Source organism: Typopeltis vanoorti, chromosome 2, assembly GCF_054136105.1.
Source record: "Typopeltis vanoorti isolate ZY-2024b chromosome 2, IOZ_Tvanoo_1.0, whole genome shotgun sequence".
NCBI classification, from domain to species: Eukaryota; Metazoa; Arthropoda; class Arachnida; order Uropygi; family Thelyphonidae; genus Typopeltis; species Typopeltis vanoorti.
Window position 1 is genome coordinate 18,047,066 of NC_143550.1, and position 21,119 is coordinate 18,068,184.

General features: G+C 35.6%; 1 protein-coding gene across 4 annotated transcripts in view; it reads left to right on the top strand.

Annotated features, from left to right (window-relative positions):
- LOC150108853 (uncharacterized) overlaps nucleotides 1-21,119 on the top strand; it is a 383,408-nt gene that overhangs the window by 146,257 nt on the left and 216,032 nt on the right. For all 4 annotated transcript variants that reach the window (XM_090403785.1, XM_090403777.1, XM_090403770.1 and 1 more), the window contains 2 exons: nucleotides 191-277; nucleotides 8,046-8,108. In XM_090403785.1, the coding sequence (XP_090259911.1) occupies nucleotides 191-277; nucleotides 8,046-8,108 (150 nt within the window). The remainder of the gene's footprint in view (nucleotides 1-190; nucleotides 278-8,045; nucleotides 8,109-21,119) is intronic.

The following is a 21,119-nucleotide window of genomic DNA, read 5'->3' on the forward strand; positions in this document are numbered from 1 at the left end:
TCAGTGTCTATATATAAGTAGCCCAGTCATGAATATACTAAGCATGCAAATTTGTTTGCTTCCACTTGGATAAAGGATTGAATTAAGAATATAATTTCTTAGCATCTTTAATTTATTTATTTTTAATGTTAAAGGTTCTGTGTGTGTATATATGAATGCTAATTCTTCATTCATTTTTGCATTCATATAGGACAGATATCTATTCTGCTCTGGAGCTTATGATGGAAAAGTCAATTTGTATTCAGCTCAGAGAATGGAATTATTAATGTGCTATCAGGTATGAATGTTTTTCCTTGATGTATATTTAAAAATCATTTAAAAGTGATAATTTGGCTCACTTTTGTTATAACATGAATATTATTGTTTTTTTCCTGATCCCCATGGAGTCATACTACTCATTGCAGGAGGTCAACACTAGTGAACACAGTCTATCATATCACTCCTTAAAATCATCCACAGTTTACACATTCATCACTCTTTCTCAGATAATGCCTTCCATGCTGCTAACACTCTCTGTGCAAAAAAACTTACTTCTTAACTTTTTACTCGCCACCTCCTTTTGCAACTTCCAGGGATGGCCTCTTGTCCTTGTTCCTTTCTCTCATTCTATCATATGAAAAATATCCTCAGTGTTAATACAATAATAACCCTTCAACAGCTTAAATGTGTCAGTCATAACCCCCGTTGTCTTCTATCCACCAAACTTTGCAGTTCACATGCCCTCAGTCCTTCTTCATAATCAACATTGTACAGTCCTTGACTTCATTTTTTGTTATCCATCTCTGCACCATTTCCAAGGTTACTTCATCCCCTTCAAATCCCAGTGACCAGATCTGAGCAAAAATCCAGATGTGGTCTGATCAAAGCATCATACAATGGCACCAGCACACTTTTATCTCTCTTGGTCAATGCTCTCCTCAACATTGCTACAATTCTCTGAGATGTCTTCACAACATTTGCAATATGTCTCTGGAACTTTATATCTCTATCCACAATCACCCCAAGATCCCTTGCTTCCTCCACTTCTTCCAGCATAACTCCACCAAGTGAGTATGAATCATCCCTTCTTTGGATCCCAAATTTTAAAACATTACATTTAGCTGCATTAAACTGCCATCCCCATGTCTTTGTCCACCCTTCCAGCTTATTCAAATCCTCTTGAAGAGCCAAAACATCGGCACTATTACTTATAACCCTCCAAAGATTCACATCATCTGCAAACAACTGAACATCTCCCTGTAGTCCTGTGACAATATCATTGACATAAGGCTTGAACAGCAATGATCACAGGATTGAACCCTGTGGAACTCCACTTGTAACATTCCTACTCCCTGTTGCTGCTCTCCCCACATACAACTCTCAGATATCTATGTCTGTTATCAGATATCAGAGAACCAATCACCAATCCACTAACCTGATATCCAAACCCATATGATACAACTTAAAAGTCATGTGGCACCCTGTCTTTGAAAAATCCCCCAAAAAAATGATAGTGTATGCCTTACCTTAATCCTCTACAAGAGTAGTGGATGAAGGTAAGGCATACACTATCACTGTCTCTATGGTAAAAGATCACCAGATTACTAAAACAAGAGCACCTTTTAACAAATCCATGTTGGCCTGCATAAATTATATTACCCTCATCTTCCCAATTCTGTATATGAGCTCTTACTAATTACTCCAAAATCTTAACTACAGAAGAAATACAAACAAACAGGCCTATGGCTTTGATACCTTTGTGCAATGAAGGTATCAAAAAAAAATTACCCTAGGAACCTGCTCCAAATTGGCTGAAAATTAAACAGCCAATTTAATGGCACAGTCAGTTCCATAGCATATTCCCTTAAAACACATGGTGAAATTCCATCTATTCTCTCTGCCTTATTGACATTTGATGTACTCAGTATTTGGAATACATCCCCTTCATTCACTTCTAACACTTCGCCACTCATTATCCTCCTAGGAATAAAGCCTGTAGTACCAGGACAGAATACTCTAATAAAGTGATCATTAAATAGCTGAACTGTCATCTGCTTTGGTCATCTAATTCCAATCTCCACCCAACAAGATAATCCATCTGCTATCATTTTTCCTCCTGCTCGCCACATAGCAAAAAACAACTCCCCAGAATTCTCCTTGGAGTGCAGTGCCAGTGTCTTCTCATATTCAAATTTTTCTCTCCTTACAATACTAGTCACTTTCCTAGCCTGAGCCTTATATTCCTCATGCAACTCTCCTACACATCTTTCTTTATATGCCTTCCATAATCTTTTTCTTCTGCAATTCTCCTTTTATTCCTTTTGTCATCCATTTAACTCCAAATTGCTCTATCATCTTCACTCGAGGTATACAATCTGTCATTGCTGTCAACAATTTTTTCTTAAGTATCTCCCATGCATTAACAATCCCTCTTTCCTTAAAATTCTTTCATCCATTGTATTGCTTCAAGATGGTTTCTTTGATAATCACCTGCCTTATAATTCTGCATAACTTCATTCTGGTTTGATACCTCCCCATGCTTATTCTTCCTCTTCGCTTATAAACATCCATCTCACACCATATACTCTCAAAGCCATTAGTGTTATTTTCACTGAGATTCTCCACCCTGAGAGTAGATAATTCATCTCTTATGAGTAACACTCCATCACCATGTTTACCGTTGCTATCCTGTATACCCTTCGATTTCCATCCTTGTTAGAACATCCTTCTCAGTTTACCAAGTTTCACTAATACCAACAGCCTTTGGAGAAACTGAGTCAAGCAATTCCACAAACTCATTCTCTTTATTCTTAATGCTCCTAGCATTTGTATACAGAAAAACCAGTGTATTGCCAGCCTTCTTATAGCCATTATTACTCTCCCCTCATACTCCACTTGGCTCTGTAATATAGCATACATTATCCCTGTCTGAACACACTTACTTACCCAGAAAACAGTCATTTTCCTGCACATTATCACTATCATCTCATTTGTCATTACTGCTCTTCTCCTCCACTCTGCGTTATCATACTGGTACTACATGCTGACTCTTTCCTCAGACACATTTCTGCTGCATTATGCATAACTTCAACCTCAAATTTCATGCTACTCAATTCATACTACCTCTCAGGTCATTTATACCATCTACATTACTATCATATCCACACTTTCACCCTTCATCATTGCTGTTGCCACACTCTTTATTATTCCATCAGGCAAGCACTCCTCTGGCACTCTACTTATTCACACTCTGAATCATCAACTCTCTATACATGACACTCTAAATAGATTCATTCATCCTTCTCTCACTGGAATTCTTGACTCTTACAGCTTGCAATCTCTCTCTCTAACTCCCTCTCACCTCTCTCTCTCTCTATCCCTTGCTTCCACACTCGTTTTTTTGCAATTTCCTTTCTTCCACTGTCTCTCATTCTCGCCTTCCTCTCTCCCTTGCTCTCTTACACCTACTCTTGTTCCTCTCACACTAGCCAACCTCTCTATCCTCCCAAGATCTTCATTCACCTTCTCCACTCAGCCTTTATTCCTTCCATGTCCTTTTTCAATAGTTCTATTCCTCTCTCCACACTACTTTCAATTGCCATTTACACACACACAATCATGGCCACCAGACAAGCCTTCTCCATCTGCTAAACTATTCAAGGCTAAATCTATATGTGGGCCTTTAACATTCTCTCCATCTTCCAACATGAAGATCCACAAACTGAAAATCACCCATTTCTGAAGCACTATCTCCATTGCTGCTAAATCCTGAGATCGAGACACTCATGTCTCCCAGTACCTCCTATGGTCTGCATTTCATGCACACATACACATTCCTGTCTTGCAACTGCCACATTCATAAACAACGGGACACATATATGCCACATGCATAGCAAGTTGCAAAATCTTCAACTAGGGTACGAATAATGTAGTCTTTAAATGGAGGAGGTCTAGGGCTGGTGCTGAAACTGGTGGCTGCAATGTTGAATATTATCACTACAATTGGAGACAATACTTAGATAATAAAATCCTAACTAAATACCAAAGAAATATGATATAGTTATACAAAAAAAATTTGTGCAATTTGAATAGCACGAACTTATATACCAGTATTATCACAAAATAAACACAATAACATCTTTTCTTACTACTAATACTTCTTTAACAGCTTGTGTCACTTGCTGTCTTCATGCACTAGCAGCAAGTGGAATTAAACCTAATTTCAAGTATTCAACTCGGCTTCCTTTCAAGGATTTTCTTTTCAATTAATTATTTACCAAGTTTCCAACACTGTCATATTTTACATTTTGATCTTCAAAGGTTATGTAAACCTTTCAATTCTAACTTATATCATATGAGAACAAAGTAAATTGTATACTTTATTAAGCTAAATATAAATAAATTTAGCTGTTTAGCGTAGAAGTACTTATTACATAAAACAGGATGCTACAGTCAAGTCCCCTGGGGAAACATTCACAATTGTAATGAGAGGTTGAGGATACTTGCATGAGCTTTCTAAGGCTAATATATATAAGTACCATAGAAATCTTTGGACTTTTGATGATTTTAGAATAATGATTTCTTAGATTTTGGGTAAATTCATTCCATCATGTTCATTAAGTGGCATAAAACGTAATTTCAAGTATTCAATCAGTTCCTTTCTTTATGCAGATGATGGTTTGTGCCTAAATAAATCCACTAGAATTCTTCGGGGCACTAACTGAATAACTGCCATAACAAGTTTTGTATGAAAATCAGCAATAAAAAGACAAACTCTGAAAACAGGCAGGCACCTGGGAAATATGAATTTCATTCTCACTGGAAAACCTGTATCACAAGTAAAATGTTTTGGGCACAATTTATACTGTTCAGGCACATTTTTAGTGAAGATGGCAAGTTAATTCTGAAAATAGACAACTGAATAATAAAGCTGGTATGGTGGGGAGCCAGTCGAATAAATTTATGTGGAATAAGAGAAATTAGCCAAAACACTAAACTAGCAGTGTATACAAGACACTTTTCAAACTAATTTTAAGTTATGGATCGGAGAGTTGGGTTAGAAATAAAGCACTTGATCAAAGATTAGAGATCACAGATATGAGAGTTCTTAGAAGAATTAGGAGCCTGTACAGATGGCATCGATGGCAGAATCATATTAAAAATGAAGAAGTTACAAAGTAACTTGACATTGTTTGCATTCAAGAATGTGTGATCAGAGCTAATCTAAGGTGATATTGTCACTTAAAGAAAGGGAAAAGAAAGTTAAGCAAAACAGGTTTTTGATGCCAAGCAGGATAAAGACCCAGAAGAAGACCAAAGTTTTGGTGGATTGATTCAGTCAGACTTGCCTTAGAAGAACAGAATTTTAGATATGACAATATTGGAGTGCTGACATGTAATAGACTAATTTGGAGGAAGATTGTTGATAGGAGTTTATTCAGCTAGAAGCTGCAACTACTCCAATCAACTGTTGGTGATGTTATTGTTAAGCGGAAACAGTTTGGAGCAACAAGAGCACAATCACAACTTGGTAGGTAACATAAAATCAGAGTAGGACTGTCCAATGCTAAAGCACTTGGCATGAAAAAATGACCTGTCTCCAGTTGAAATATTCACCAAGTTCTAAAATGCCTCTGCAAGCAATACCAGCAACGCAACTGTTCATCAGAAGCTGATGAAAATGGGTTTTCATGAATATGCAACCAAAATAAGCTTAACATTAGCAAGGGCATTCAGTGGAGTGATACAAAACTCTCTACCACTGGACTCTGGAGCAGTGGAAACATGTTCTCTGGATTGATGAATCATGCTTCACATTGTCAGTCTGATGGACAAGTATGGGTTTGGCAAATGCAAGGAGAATGCTACTTGCCTGAAAGTGTTGTGCTGGCTGTGATGTTTGGAGAATACACTGATTTGGGGCTGTTTTTCATGGCTTAGGCTGTATCAGCTCCAGTGACAGAGAATCTTAATTCTGTGGCCTATAATGACATTCTAAACAATTCTATGCTTCCAATTTTGTGCTAACAATATCCCCCACCCCTCCCCTATCCATGAAACAAGGCCTGCACAACCTCTGGTGAATCAGAACACCGATTGTGAGCCAGGCTGAATCGCCCTGACATCAGTGACTCATTTGACTAATGCTCTTCTGGAAGAATGAAAAGAATTACTGCAACAACATACCAAATAGTGGAAAGTCTTCCCAGAAGATTGAAGGCTAGTATAGCAGCAAAGGGTGGACCTACTTCATATTAATCATCATCATCATAGCCCCTCATCCATCCAACCTATTACAGATTGAGTTCCCCTCTCCACTGAGGGGGCTTACAGTTAATTAATGCAGCTGTGTCACCACTCCTTGCTGCTTCATATTAATACCTTTCATATTACAGTGAGCGTTGGGATGAGCATGCATCCAAATATCTTTAATGAGATAGTGTAGCTGTCAACACGTTATTTTTTCTGGAGACATATAACTTTGCTAAAACATATTACTCACACTTTTCTTCAGTATTTTCTTGTGCCATACATCTAAAAATTCTTCATGCACTAAAGAAATTATACATTTTTAGTTGATTTAAACAGCCAATATTCAAAAATCCACTTCACAATAGAAAAAGAATCACATAACTGTTGACTAGATAATACTAGTCATATACCATTTCAGATGGTTTACTTTCCTATCTTTTTCTGTGTACAGAAAGCCAATGCATACTGCAAGATATTCATGCAAACAATCAGCCCATCATCCAGCCCATCTGTATGGTATCTTAAAAAGACTAATACACAGAGGCATGTCCCAATGATGCTGTTTTTGCACATGAACTCAACTACTTTGGCATGCATTTTTAGCAAATGGCTACCCCCTCCAAAAAATAAAAAAATAAATAAAATACAAACGCCTTAATTTTTACACCCTCCTTTAGTACTCGAGACCACAGCAATACTGTTACTATCTCATATGTACAGATGAAAAGATATCCGGAGCGCTTAATAAATATAAGTGCCACACCACATTCAAAACACATCAAACTAGCAACCCTTATTCAATTCATCAAAGGACAAACTCCACCCTTCAGAATTTCAAGGAGTATATGAAGGCTGTCCTGGTGACCTAGTTTACTATGGACAGACAGGAAGATTTACCTCAGAACATAAATACATTTGCCACCATCATTATGACAATTTATGAATGGCAGCTCACCCTTTAGACATCTTTTCACACAGGATTAAACAGAAAGAAAACCAAAGTGCTACATAGAAGTTATTACAGATCGAAAAGACTGCTTTGTAATTTAGCAATAGTTCTGAAACGTTTCTCAAACCTCAATAAGTATAGCTATATTAATTGCCAAAAATCTGGAAGACAGTCATTGTACAATTGTCCCTTAGAATTAATATTCCCACTAATTATGTTGTGAATCACATTGTGAATCAACTTTTATTTCATAAAAGTATTCAATTATAATTAAATACTTTTATTAAATACTTATACAAGGCAATCTTAAGATTGCCTCATACGGTATTTAATTTGTAATAATACTTCAGCTTCAAAATAACTTGTAAATAACTAATTTAATTTAATTAGTAACAGTTTTAAGAATGTTGCTAGGAGTATATTTTTTTTTCTTCTTTAATAATCTCATCAAATTTGTGATATGTACTCTTAAAGGGCACACATCACACAACAATATCTCTGCATGAAAAGTTTATACTATTACTAATTTCTTTTGCTCATTTTTCTTTCTTTCTCTCCCATCCAAGCCTCAAGCACATGTTTTGCTAACCATTCCTTCCCATTCTGTTTAAGCAACTATTCCACTTGATAATCACTGTCAAGTTCTTTCCTAATATCTCCAATGTCAAATTCTTTCCTAATATCTTCAATTTTAATAATTCTGCATCTGATGCTCCATTCAGTATGCAGCTGGTGATTTCAGTGTTCCTGCATATTTTCATAGTTTTGATAATTTTATTTTTAATATATTAATTTTTTTTAATATGTGACTAGTTTTTGACATACATATGTGGAAAATTACTATCTTATAAAATTTATCTTATAGATAACAACAATGGGATTGGCCAGAAATGTTAATGCTGTAAGGTTCACCAGTGATGGATCCAGGGTAAGAAGTGTTAATTATCAGTTTTTTTTTTTTATTATTTTTTTTTTTTATAATTTCACATAATTTGCATGAAATAGATTCTCAGTGCTTGCATGAAATAGTTGTTTATTTATTAAAGACATGAAGTGTTTAAAAACTGTATAATTTAGCCATCCTAGAGCAGAAATGCCCAATCTTTGGGCATTTCTGTTCTAGGGCCAATAATAATAATAGATAATCAAAATATTGATTCATCTATTATTATTATTACTGGCTACTCCAAGGAGTCCTTAGACTCATCGAGGAGGCCCTAAACATCATGTCAAGAACTATCCAACATTTGCACAGTAACTATCATACTTTACTTTGAACTCATTCACAGTCATGGCACCTATAGCAGACTCTGGCAACCTATTCCACTCGTTCACTATTCTCCAAGCATAAAAACCTAGTTCTAACACCCTTGCTAACTACACTCTTGCTCAGTTTCCATGGATGGCGGCTAGTTCTCCCACCACCAGACAAAAAAAAAAAAAAAAAAAAAAAAAATCAGCTAACGCCTTTTTATTCCCGTATACGGGAGTAGGCGAGGCCATTTAGCCCTATCTAACTTTTGGAGACTGAGTGGGCAGTTCAATCTCCACTGGTACCCAATCAGAGACAGATGGCCCAAGGCTATCACTAATTAAGCGGTACGCAGTGAAGAGAGACGGCTCAAATGTGCCGCCATCTCGTGGTCCCTAACCCTAACACAATATATTTTAATGTCTGAAATAATGTGGGTTCTACGGTTGATTTTCTTGAGTTTACAGGACGAAAAACCCGAGTTTCCGGGAGGAAAAACCTGCTTGCCTGTGCCAGAGATCGACTAACTCGGGAACCGGTCGAAAAAAGGCTTAGAAAAATTTCCTCTAGTCGCCGACTAGACTCGAAACCAAGTCTTCCTTTGTGCGGCCAAGCGCTGCGGTGTGCAAACGCCACATCCGCTGAGCTACACAGGCTTATACCACCAGACTTGTTCTGAAAAATATCCTCTAATTTGTCAGTGATTTGAATGTCTCAATCATATCACCCCTTTTCTGCCTACCAACCAATTTCTGTAACCCACATATCTTCAACCTGCTCTCATAAGGTTCATTCCATACACCAGCTACCATCTTGTTCACTTGCCTCTGGATCCTCTCTACCTCCTCCACATCAAGAAGAACACCTAGTGCCCAGATCTGGACACAGTAGTCAAGATGGAGGCTTACCAAGGCTCGATAAAGAGGAACAATAACCTGCTTGTCTCTGCTCGCCAAATTATTCTGCAGTAACCAAGTGATCTGATGAGCTGATTTAGCCACTTTTTCTATGTGCCCCCCTAAACTTCAACTCCCTACCCACCAACGCTCCGAAATCTCTGGCTTCGTCAATTTCCTGGAGTACAGTTCCACCAATGTGGTATACTGCTTCTAATTTCACCACAAAATGCATAACCGTACACTTTCCACATTAAACTGACATCGATTCTCCTTTGCCCAGTCTGCCAATCTATCCAAATCATCCTGCACAATTATGACATCATGTATGTTCATTATTGCTCTATCCAACTGTGCATCATCGGCAAATAAATGAGCAGTTCCTCTCAGATCCTTTCCTATATCATTAATGAACAAATTAAATAGCAGTGGTCCAAGAACAGAACCTTGCAGCCCACCACTAGTCACAGGCCTTCTTTTGGACTCTACTCCTGAATAAACTACTCTCTGATATCTCTCCATCAACCACCCTCCTATCCATCTCACCAACCCTATATCCATCCCCATGTGCTGCAGTTTACTTATTAGAATTCCATGTGGTATCCTGTCAAAGGCCTTAGCAAAGTCCAACAGTATCACTGTAAACCCATTACCCTTATCCAATTCAGCCATCACTGTATTATAAAACGTGAGCAAGTTGCTTTGGCATGATCTACACTTCACAAAACCATGCTGTTCCCCATACAGTATCCTATTTCCATCTATCCATTCCTGTATTTTGCTCTTGACTAATTTTTTTAATACCTTGACAATGACTCCTGATATGCTGATCAGTCAGTAATTTGCAACAGCAGTCTTAGAGCCTCCTTTATGCAAGGGAACTGTTTTCCCCTCTTTCCACCCCCTCAGGACTAACCCAGAGCTGAGACTTAAATTAAACCATATGGTCAAGGGCACTGACAATTCCTTTGCCGCTTCACCCAAGACTCAAGCTGGTATACCATCCAATCCCACAGATATATTCACATTAAGCTTCTTTAATATTCGCCTCCATTTCATTCACCTCAGTTCCTATATATTTGGATGAACATTTTCAAAAAGGAAGTACCATAAAACAAATTTTATCACCTGCTGACAGATGATCACCTTTGAAGCAATTTTACAAATATAACTAAACACTAGATTTTTTAAGGGGTATGTGAAAGGATATATGCTCGAGTTGTCCATTAATGTTTTTATCTAATTATAAGTTATAATTAAATGTCACCTTTAAGTTTATAATATAATAACTATAAAATATAAATTGATTTTTTTTAAATTATGATTTTATGAATTTTTAAATCCTTTTATAAATTATAAATTTATAATTAATTATAAATTACTTGCATTGAAAGATAAAGCTTTGCCTTTTCTTTTAATGCCTCATTGGTAATACATTACAAATGATAATAAATGGTAACTTTAATGCACATGAAAAATCACTTAGTCAGTGCTTTTTCATGTCCAGTTTATCACTTCTATGGTTCCATATTTTATTCCAGCATAGTATTATTTGTATAATAAATAAATATAAGTAATATATGTGTAAATGTAAATATATATATATATATATATATATATATATATGGTGGGGAGTGGTGTGTGTAAGTAATGTGCCGAGGGCCAAATATATACATATCAGTGATATTTTATATATTTGTATGTATATATGTATGTGTATATATATATATATATATATATATATATATATATAAAAAAAATACCATTTATATATATATAATTGTATATATTTATATGTATATATTTGGCTCTCACAACACTAAATCTACTATTGGTTTTCCACCCTTTTTAATCCTCTTTATGTAATTGCCATAAAAATGTATTACTGTTGAGGCAGGGATTTTCTTACTCCCAGAAACAAAACTCAAATTTTTCATCCATGAAACATGCAGGCCAGAAGAGCACTCAGTTAACAGATGATACATGGGTCTTATAGCCTTAGTTGCTTTGGCCATTCTTCTTAACAACAATCATTTAATACAAAAATTTCTCAAGCAGCATATATTATTTAACATTCACTGGAACTTCAGTATTAATCTATATATGCCTTTCATCTGTTTTGTACAAAATCGATCACACTACACAATAATTGTGTAGTCTGTGATCAAGTTGTTCATACACAATAAATATTGTGTATGAACAACTACACAATAATTGTTTAGGGAACTGACACCTTTATTATATTTGATTGATTGATTAATTAGTCATATCCATCCCTTTAGGATGAGTAGAGCCCCCTAAATGAGGGGTTCATGACATATTTTAATGCAGCCGGTTCGTCACTCCTTGCTACATCCCCCAAGGGTAGGCTGACCATAATTTCCTTGAGACAAAAATGGGACATTGGTATGGCAAAAATGGTACAGGGGGTTATGTAATATTCTGTATTCATGAAAAATTAAAACGATAAAATAGTTTTGTTACCTAAACATATTGAGCTTACCATTATTCTTTAGTGACAGAACCCATACAAAAATTTAGATACACGTAGAGGGGGACTCTATTTCACCACGATCATACCGTGAATATTTCTCCGATGAAGTGATCTTGCGCATCAAATTTCGGTCTTTCAATACCTTATCATAAAACTTCTCATGCTCTATGACACAACTTTGTCTTCTAACTAACATAGTCCTCATTGTCTCAACACTTAATCTAGATTTCTCCTTTGATCACATACTGTTCATAACAGAAAATATTCTCTCAATAGGTGCTGTACTTCCTGGAAGGCAGAGAATCAACTCTACAATATTACAAAAGTCTTGAAATTCTAGGTGTTTTTTATTTTGCTCATTTGAGAAAAAAATCTGTGCCAATCTATCAGATACAGGAATGTTTCCTTTATTCCATGTATCCAACTGCCTCACAATTATAGATTTTATGATCGAATACACGAGTTTCATCTGTGTCTGTGCATGTGATGAGTTCCTCATTCAGGCTGTCCTGTATTTTTTTCCATTCAGGTGTCTTCCTTAGTAGTACCCACTTGAACTTCTCATGTTTCCTAAACTGCACTTCCACTTGTTGACATATTCTAAGCTGGTTTCATAGAAATTCTCAACTACCTCAAAAAACTTAACCTCATTAATTTCTCCTGAATCTACTAACATTTTCAGAGTTTTTTTTTTTTTGACATTAGTAGTTACAAACACTTCACATTTTCTGGACTCTAAATTGTTTACAAGATTTTCAATGTTCATGGCTACTTCTGTAGCTGAAATGTTATTTTTTCAATTAAAGCTAATGTATGTTTGAAACATAGATACTTGATCTCTTGCAAATAACAACCACAATTTCAAACAGAGATCTTCAAACAAATTTCGAAACATAACAGGGCATTTTTCTTGGGCTTCGTTTTTATTTTCTTTCTCATCAAACATTCTTAAAATTTTGTCAATTGATGGACCCAAGGACAAATATCTTGTATTTCCATACTCTAACAATTTAGCGTAATTGTTTTTCAGTTCTTCAACCCTGACTGTGTATATATTGAAGTATTTGTATGCTTTCACTGCAAGACATTCAATATCAATTGGTAAACTGTCAACTGCAAACTGGAGACAAAAGTGTATAATGTGTGCCCCACAACAATACCAATAATCTGCCTCTTCAGTTCAGTTTCAAGTTTTTGCCACACATTAGTTTTGCTAAGTCTTTTGCAACCATCAAAATTGATGTTCATGTTATCTGCACACAAAGCAACAATTTTGTTTTGTAAGGCAAATTTGTTACTTACTTCCTTCAACATAGCACACTGTAGACTGGATGTTTCACCAGGAAAGGAAATAAAGTGTATAATTTTGTCTTGAAAGTTTGTCTTTTTTGTTTGATGCATGTAAAATGATTGTAATGCTTTTTGTTTTATTCAAATCCTCTATTACTTCGCCCAATATATATGGTGATAAAATGTTGGTAATTATTGATTCTGATTTGGTACATGCTGAAGAAAATTTTTAAATTTTATTTATTAATGTCGACAAGCAGCCATTTGCACGAAAACTTTGGCCGTGACGCACAGTATGAAAAGCAACAAGAGCTTCACTTGCTGCAGTTTTATCGCTTTTACTATCACCATCATGTCTCACCATAAACAAGCTGATGTTTTTAACTGAAGCCACAGTCTTTTCATCATTCTTATGTTTCTGACTATATAGATGTTGGTTGATGTCACTTCTGTCTCCATGAGCAACAGAAAAATGGACATTACAATGTTGGCTTACCACTTTTTTGCCAGTTTAATAAATTTGAATTCTTTCTGGAGATCGTCATTAAAACTGCAGTTTTGCCTCTTTGACATTGCAGGTTTTAAAGCTTTAAAAAATTAGATTTAAAACTTTAAAAAAATATGAAGTTTAAACCACCGGCTTTGAATAACAAAACCACCGGTTAGCATACCAACAAAACAAAAACTAACACTACAGCAGAACAGATGCTGCATCTGAGATGCACAAGTGTTGTGAACATGTATTTTTTTATTTTCTCTGAATCAATCACTGCAGATATCAATATTTAATATTGAACAATGCGACTCCATGGTTATCCAAATTACTGTACCCATGATATTGATATACGATTATAGGTTATGAATAATAACTTATGATTGACCAATATTAAAGTCTATTTATAGTTTTTATTAAAAACAGGACAGAATTGACATTTTTATTAAAACGATGGGATGGCCGGGAAATATGGAAAAAAAAAAAAAAAAAAAACGGTACTGTCTCTTAAAGAGCAGTACATATGGTCATCCTACTTAAGGGCAGTATTCATGACGGCAATCCGTGTGTGTTTACAGAGCCAGTTGGCCTGTTCTGGGGGATACAAAAAACCCGAGTTTTCAGGTGAAAAAACACCTCTTACCTCCGTATGAGACCAGCTAACTCACCTTTCATTGAAAGAGACCAGATAAAGGTTCCTCACATCACTGGCAGGAATTGAACCCAGGTCTTTCTGACTAAAGGGCTTCATCTATACCAACTGAGCTACATTGATGCATTTATTAGATATACTTACATTAAAAGAAAAAGCTTTGCTTGATGATAATACATTACAAAATGATAAAATTCGTGAATAATAAGTGGGTAGCTTTAATAGAAAGGGCTGATGATTGGATGTTACTTTTATTGTTTGGTAAGTGCTAAAAAATGCAAGATCTAATTTCAGATAGAACACAAAAGTACATTTAGCTTAGTTGCAAAATTTTTTTGAGTTAAAACATACTGTAATTGTATAATCATTCTTAGACAATTTTTCTATATTCTGGAAATATGTTCTCACTTTCAGATGCTATTTATAAGTAATTGGCATTATATTATGTCTGTGGTGATGATCCGGCTTGCATGTCACAAATTTTGATTCTGTTAAAGTCGTGCCTGAGCTGGAATGCTGATCAAACGATTAGAGGAAGTGTAACCACCACAACAATTAGTGGAAACCCTCTATGCAAGAAGGGGAAAAAAAAAAGGAAGGAGACATTATCATGCATGACTGGTCCCACCTTCTCACAAATTACATCATCCCTGATTAGTATGATTTATTCACAATTTCAGCAGATTGAATCAGATAAAAAAAAAAAAAGAATATGACCTCACTCCTGAAAATATGCTGAAAATGATTTCACTACATCAAAACCTGTTAAAAGATATATAATAATAATAGAATGTTCACCTCAAAGAATTTACAACTTTTATTCTCCACCATCCCGTCCACACACACACACGAGAATAAAACCATAAAAATACCTAATGCCATGGACAGAGTTGGATTTGATGACATTCAGGATATTTTTCCTGAGGAAGAAGAGATGGACATTGGCATTCCATAATTTCCTCAAAAAGGAATTACCCAAGATTAGACAAAGAGCAAAACCTCGGAGAACAGAAAGCTAGATGGATCCACAAAAGATAAAAATAATTGACAACTTCCTAGAATAGAATTGTTGTTGCAGATTTCTCAAAAACATTGATAGTATTAAGACTTTCTTCAGAGAAACTTCAGCATTCCACTTCTGTCTGCAAGAGATGTATTTGACTCCTGGTAAAAATTCTACATTGCATTATATCTCATCATCCCTAGGGATAAAATAGGGAGGGAACTGCTAACCATGCTTTTTCCCAATTTGCACCACTCACCACAAATAGAGGCAGTTGTTATTTATCTCTCAATAGGATCTCTTATTACAATTCACTGCATCTATCTAGTGCAGATATCACAGGATGACCTTGAACTCCTCATGTTACAGTCACCATCTTGCTCTGTAATGAGGAACTTAACTGGCCTAGTACTGTGAAGTAATGCACAAATTAATAACATAGGAAGAGTTGTGGAACACTTGCTTGGCAAACTAATCTTTCTACCCTGAACAGTGAAATAACCACTTCTTTCCCACTTGTCTTCTTAACCATTCAGCTCCTCCATATTGGTGAAGCAGTGGATAGTGTTACACAACATATAATACTAGCTGCTACGATGGCAGTACCCATAACATCAGTTCACTATCTGCCTTTCTCTAAACCATGGTTCATATACAGCAGCCAAGAAATCCATAAAAAAATAGAGGGAATACTTAGATATCCCATCGCATGAAACTTAATTGCCTTCAAATGTGCTTGTCCCTCTGCATGTTGCATTCACCATGAAATCCAGGACTTTGGGATCCAATACACAGGCTGTGTAACCAGATTAGTCAACCCCAGGGAGATTGAGATAAAAACCTGGAAAATGTAGTGCAGTTTTGCCATCTGTTTACTTTGGATCCTGGCATAGATGTACGTTTGCTGACATAAAAATAGTTGTGGATGCTCTCGAGATAAGTTTTGCTTGAATATTAGCAGTATCTTTCTTACCTCCCTTAGATCCTGGCCCTAAAAAAGCAATGCGAAGCAGATTCTTTTCACTCAAAATAGTCTGAAAGTTTATAATAGGCCATTAAAAAGAACTGAAATCTGCTTTGCTTCACGGTTGACTAACTGATATAGGATCATATTGAGAATTGATAGATTTGCTTCACAGAATTTTCTGAGAACACATTTCCAGATTTCTGTTTGAAGGGCAGTTATCTTTCTAAACCCAGATAGGCATCCAAAAATTCTAAAACTATTGTGTCCACTAGCCTGTCTGTGCAAAATTCTTGGGGGAGGGGTAGAGGTTAAACTCTCATTTTATGATGTAGAAAGTATTTTTAACTTGGGTATAGTTATGTTAAAGATACCAAGCAATTTTAAACCTGGTTTTACTCCATTTTTTCCAAGTGAGCAAACAGACAAAATATCAAGTTTGCACCTGCAATTTATGCAAGACTAGCTGATCCCACAGGTAGTGCAAAACCAAGGCAACTCGTGGTAAAGGTGGAGCAAGCTCTGATCACTAATCTTAATATTTACCCTTAATGCCAAAACACATCTCCAAGAAGGGGATGTATGAATGGGTAGTGGCCCCTTGCCTTTAATACAAAACATCATACATCCCCTTCTTGGAGATGTGTTTTGGCATTAAGGGTAAATATTAAGATTAGTGATCAGAGCTTGCTCCACCTTTACCACGAGTTGCCTTGGTCTTGCACTACCTGTGGGATCAGCTAGTCTTGCATAAATTGCAGGTGCAAACTTGATATTTTGTCTGTTTGCTCACTTGGAAAAAATGGAGTAAAACCAGGTTTAAAATTGCTTGGTATCTTTAACATCTCATTTTATGATTTCTGGAGAGAAATAACCCTTTTTTCCAAACATAATCTAGTTTCTGAAAACATTATTCAACACTAGATAATCTCATTAGACTGGAGACGTCCATTAGAGTTGCTTTCCTTAAATACCTTATATCTTTTTACATGGAAAAGAATATGACAACTTCAGTCTTAGAGAGAACTGAATCTTTGAATTCTAAATGGGAACTACTCTTTCTTGGTCTTTGCTCTAAGGATAGGAAGTCCCATAAGGGGTTGATTTTAAGTGTCATGCTATTGGCAGTCACTCAATAATAGAACAGCTTCTTCTTCTTACTGGCCATCTCTGTAAATTACTTTATCATTTTGCTATTTCTGCAATATGTGAGAGCCACAAAAAAATAGTTGCAGCAAGATATTGACCACCTTTCCACTTGTGTTCTTGTAAATGGGTTCAGATTTTTGGCACACATGTGGTTTTGCTGCAAACATAGTCTTCATCCTGACTGATAAGCTACTAGCACCAGTCAACTTCCCATTTGCAACAATGTTCTTGGGACTTGTATTCAGTAAACATCCTTCACCTGTCTTTCACATCTTTGGGTGCAGATTGATGTTGTTTGTTCCATCTTTACTGAGCTTATGTGATCAACACTGTGCTCCTACTGAGACATTGTTTGTTGGTTTGATCCTGTCCTCTGTCAGGCAATTAGAAAAGCAACTGGAGCATTCTGAACATCACCTATCACTAGTCTCTACATCAAAGCAAAAACCACCACTCATCAACTTGCAACAAAAATATAATCTCTTCCAGATCACCCAACATGGACAAGCAAATTTTGTCCATGTTGGGAAAACTTATATGTATCAGACTGCAATATGTTCCTTTATATTGCATATAAAAGAATTAATGCTAACTCTGGATGATATTCTACAAATGCCTCTAAAACTATCACCTTGACACAACTGCACATTATGCAGCTTCTTTAGTGCAAGTTAGAAAAACAATCCACCCCTTCCTCTATCTACCAGCAGCTCTTTCACTCACGCGCAAAGCAGAACCCAGATTAAGCCTGAAATTAAAATCTGATAGACCAGTCTGGACTGGGTTTGCAGAAAGGAAGTTTTTCTTGCTTAGCTATGCATGGGTTATACTCATACATGCCATCCTATTGAGGGATGATGATATGCCTGTGTGTGAGTATTGTTCATCTGTTTTAATGGTTCATCTTTTAAAATATTAAAATGTATTAACAACTGCCCTTGTTATTTGAATGAGTCCAATCATGATAATTGATGCTTATTTTTTTTTCTGTTAATTAGACATAATTCTAAAATAATCCAAACCAAATTACGTGGTGTATGTGCATGTTATGCGTGTGTTGCCCACTGAGGGGATAGGCATAGCCTTTTTTTGTGTGTGTGTCGGGGGGGGGGTACTATTACATTTCACATTTTTATGCACTTATTCTCCATACTTATCTTAAAACCAGTTCTGCCTATGCCTTATCAGGCAAATTTTATCTGATTTGTTGCTTTTAAATTTCTTGAACATTATGATTTATATGTTGAAGAAATTTTTAAGACATATTTGTGTCTTAAAATTCCATATAATTGTTTTTCTATCTGCTTTTATTGATATACACTGAAATTTTTAGATATAAAATCCTTTGTATATAGTGGTTGATTTTTATTATTTTAAATGTTGTCTTGGTGCATTATAGCCATAGTTACTGCTGCTCTATTAAAAGTGAAAACAGCCTGTATGAAACATTTGCAAGGGCATCATGACATTTGTCTTTAGTTGAAAAAGATTGGGTTTGACTACCATCTAGAATATGATGAACCTTTATAAATAAGAACTCTTTTACTGTAAATTAGCCCATCTCATATGGAGATGACAGGTTTCCCCTCTTGGAAACTCTAGTTGTTCAACCTGCATAAAATGACCAGAAGAGCACATGCAGTTACAACAGCCTCATCTCTTTTTCTTTTCTTTTTTTTTGATGAGTCTGTTCCATTCCATTCATGTGTCATCTCCTATCTAGGAGGTTGACTACCATGATGTGATTCATGGTTAACTATGGGCGTAACGACATGTGGTCAGAACCGCGTCTCTTCCACATATTGTCATAAGTATTCATGACTGTAATCCACATGTGTTCACAGGGCCAGTTTGCCTGTTCAGAGGGACGAAAAACTAGAGTTTCCGGGTGAAAAACCCTCTATAATGAGTCTGTTAATTAGACATAATTCTAAAATAATCCAAACCAACTTAAATTACCTGGTGTATGTGCACATTAAATGTGTGTTGCCCAGTGAGGGGATAGGCACAGGCCCGGCTGGTGGCATGTGCAATATACACAGGCATCGCAGAAGAAAAGGCGCCTAAAAGATCTCAAAAAATATGAGATAAGAGTTTAAACGAACAACGAATGGTACAGAATGGTACATATAATTATGAATTACGTCTTCTTCCATTCGGGGCCCCTTTAGATCTTCCCGGAAACAAACAAATAAATTCTGAATTTGTATCCTGGACCTGATTACATCACTGTAATTTTTGATTAAAATTTACGAAAATATACCTAAAATAGTTCTTTATTTTTTGATGTATCATAAATCAACTTATGATTAATTGTTGAGTTCTGTTGATAGACTGAGCAATAATACTGCTCAGTCTATCATTAATGTACTGCGACAGGATTTCGCTAAAATGAAAGCCAGACGAGTCCCTTTTAACAAAATTAATGTAAAGAATATTTGAATAAATCTCTTAACTTTATATTACTATTTTATATTATTTTGAAAATGTATATAATTTGAAAAACTTTGTATAAGCAGGACTAATCCATAGGTAACATTATACTGTAAAGTGGTTTTCATTTGTTTTTCATTTCCTGTTTGCTTTATTCCCACTTTATTCAAAAAAGCTTTTTTGGAAAGGCGCCAAACATTAATCGCACACACAAGAAAAATACTATGTGCCGGTCCTGGATAGGCATAACCTTTTTTTGGGGGGGACAGGGGGGGTTTACTGTTACATACCACATTTTTATGCACTTATACTCCATACTTATCTTAAAAACTGTATGTTTTATGCAAAAATGCTGCTTTTGTTGTGCATTCAGGTACTTCCTTTATTGCTGTTGGAGAAATTATTGCAACTTTCTTGAAGAATTGAAACATAAGTAGGCATAATATAGAGAAATAACAATGGATAACTGAAGTGAAATGATTTCACATAAAATTTTTGCTCAGGTAATCATGGACGTCCTTGGTATAATGTTCTGCAAAATTCTTGGTTTTTTTAATATGACTCCCGCGAAAGGTTCATAAATCTATAGTGCATTAGTACCATGGGTGAGCTCAAGATTTTTTTTTGTCTATTTTTATTACTTTTATATATATTTTTTCTATTTTTATTAATTTTATATATTTTTTGTACTTTTGTTTATTTTTTACATAATCTGAAAAGCATTCTCTAAGAGACCAAACATGGAACTTTTACAAGCCACCTCAAGCCTCTGATAACCGAGGCACTAGTCTCACACTATGTCGGCCTGCTGTCTCATATAAAGACAATCACAAGCATCTACTACCTAATTAGACACAATCATAATCCATTCCTACAGCAGGATTCGAACTCTTTGCCAGTTGTTTGTAGAGCAGATACTAACCACTCAGCCAACCAGACTGGCAAGTATAATGACAATATGATGAGAACCTGTATTAAAAAAACTTTTAACATGGTAGCTCAACTAGTTTCAGGTTCAATTTGTTATTTGTTAAGGGTATGCTTATTAAAGTAAATAGCCAGAGACATATTACAGTAAGCAGTAAAGAATTATTATCAGTGGCAGCTCATGGCTTGAAATCATGGGGGTGCTGCAACTTTCAAAATATACATACACACTAAGTACAGTGTATACGTGTTTGGATAAAATATCAAAATTATGGTAAAAATTTAAAAAATTAAACATGAAAAAAATGTTGTTTATTATCGATAAAATTATGCAGTTTGGTATAATTTAAAATTACTTAAAAATAAAATATATTCTTCTTATTTTG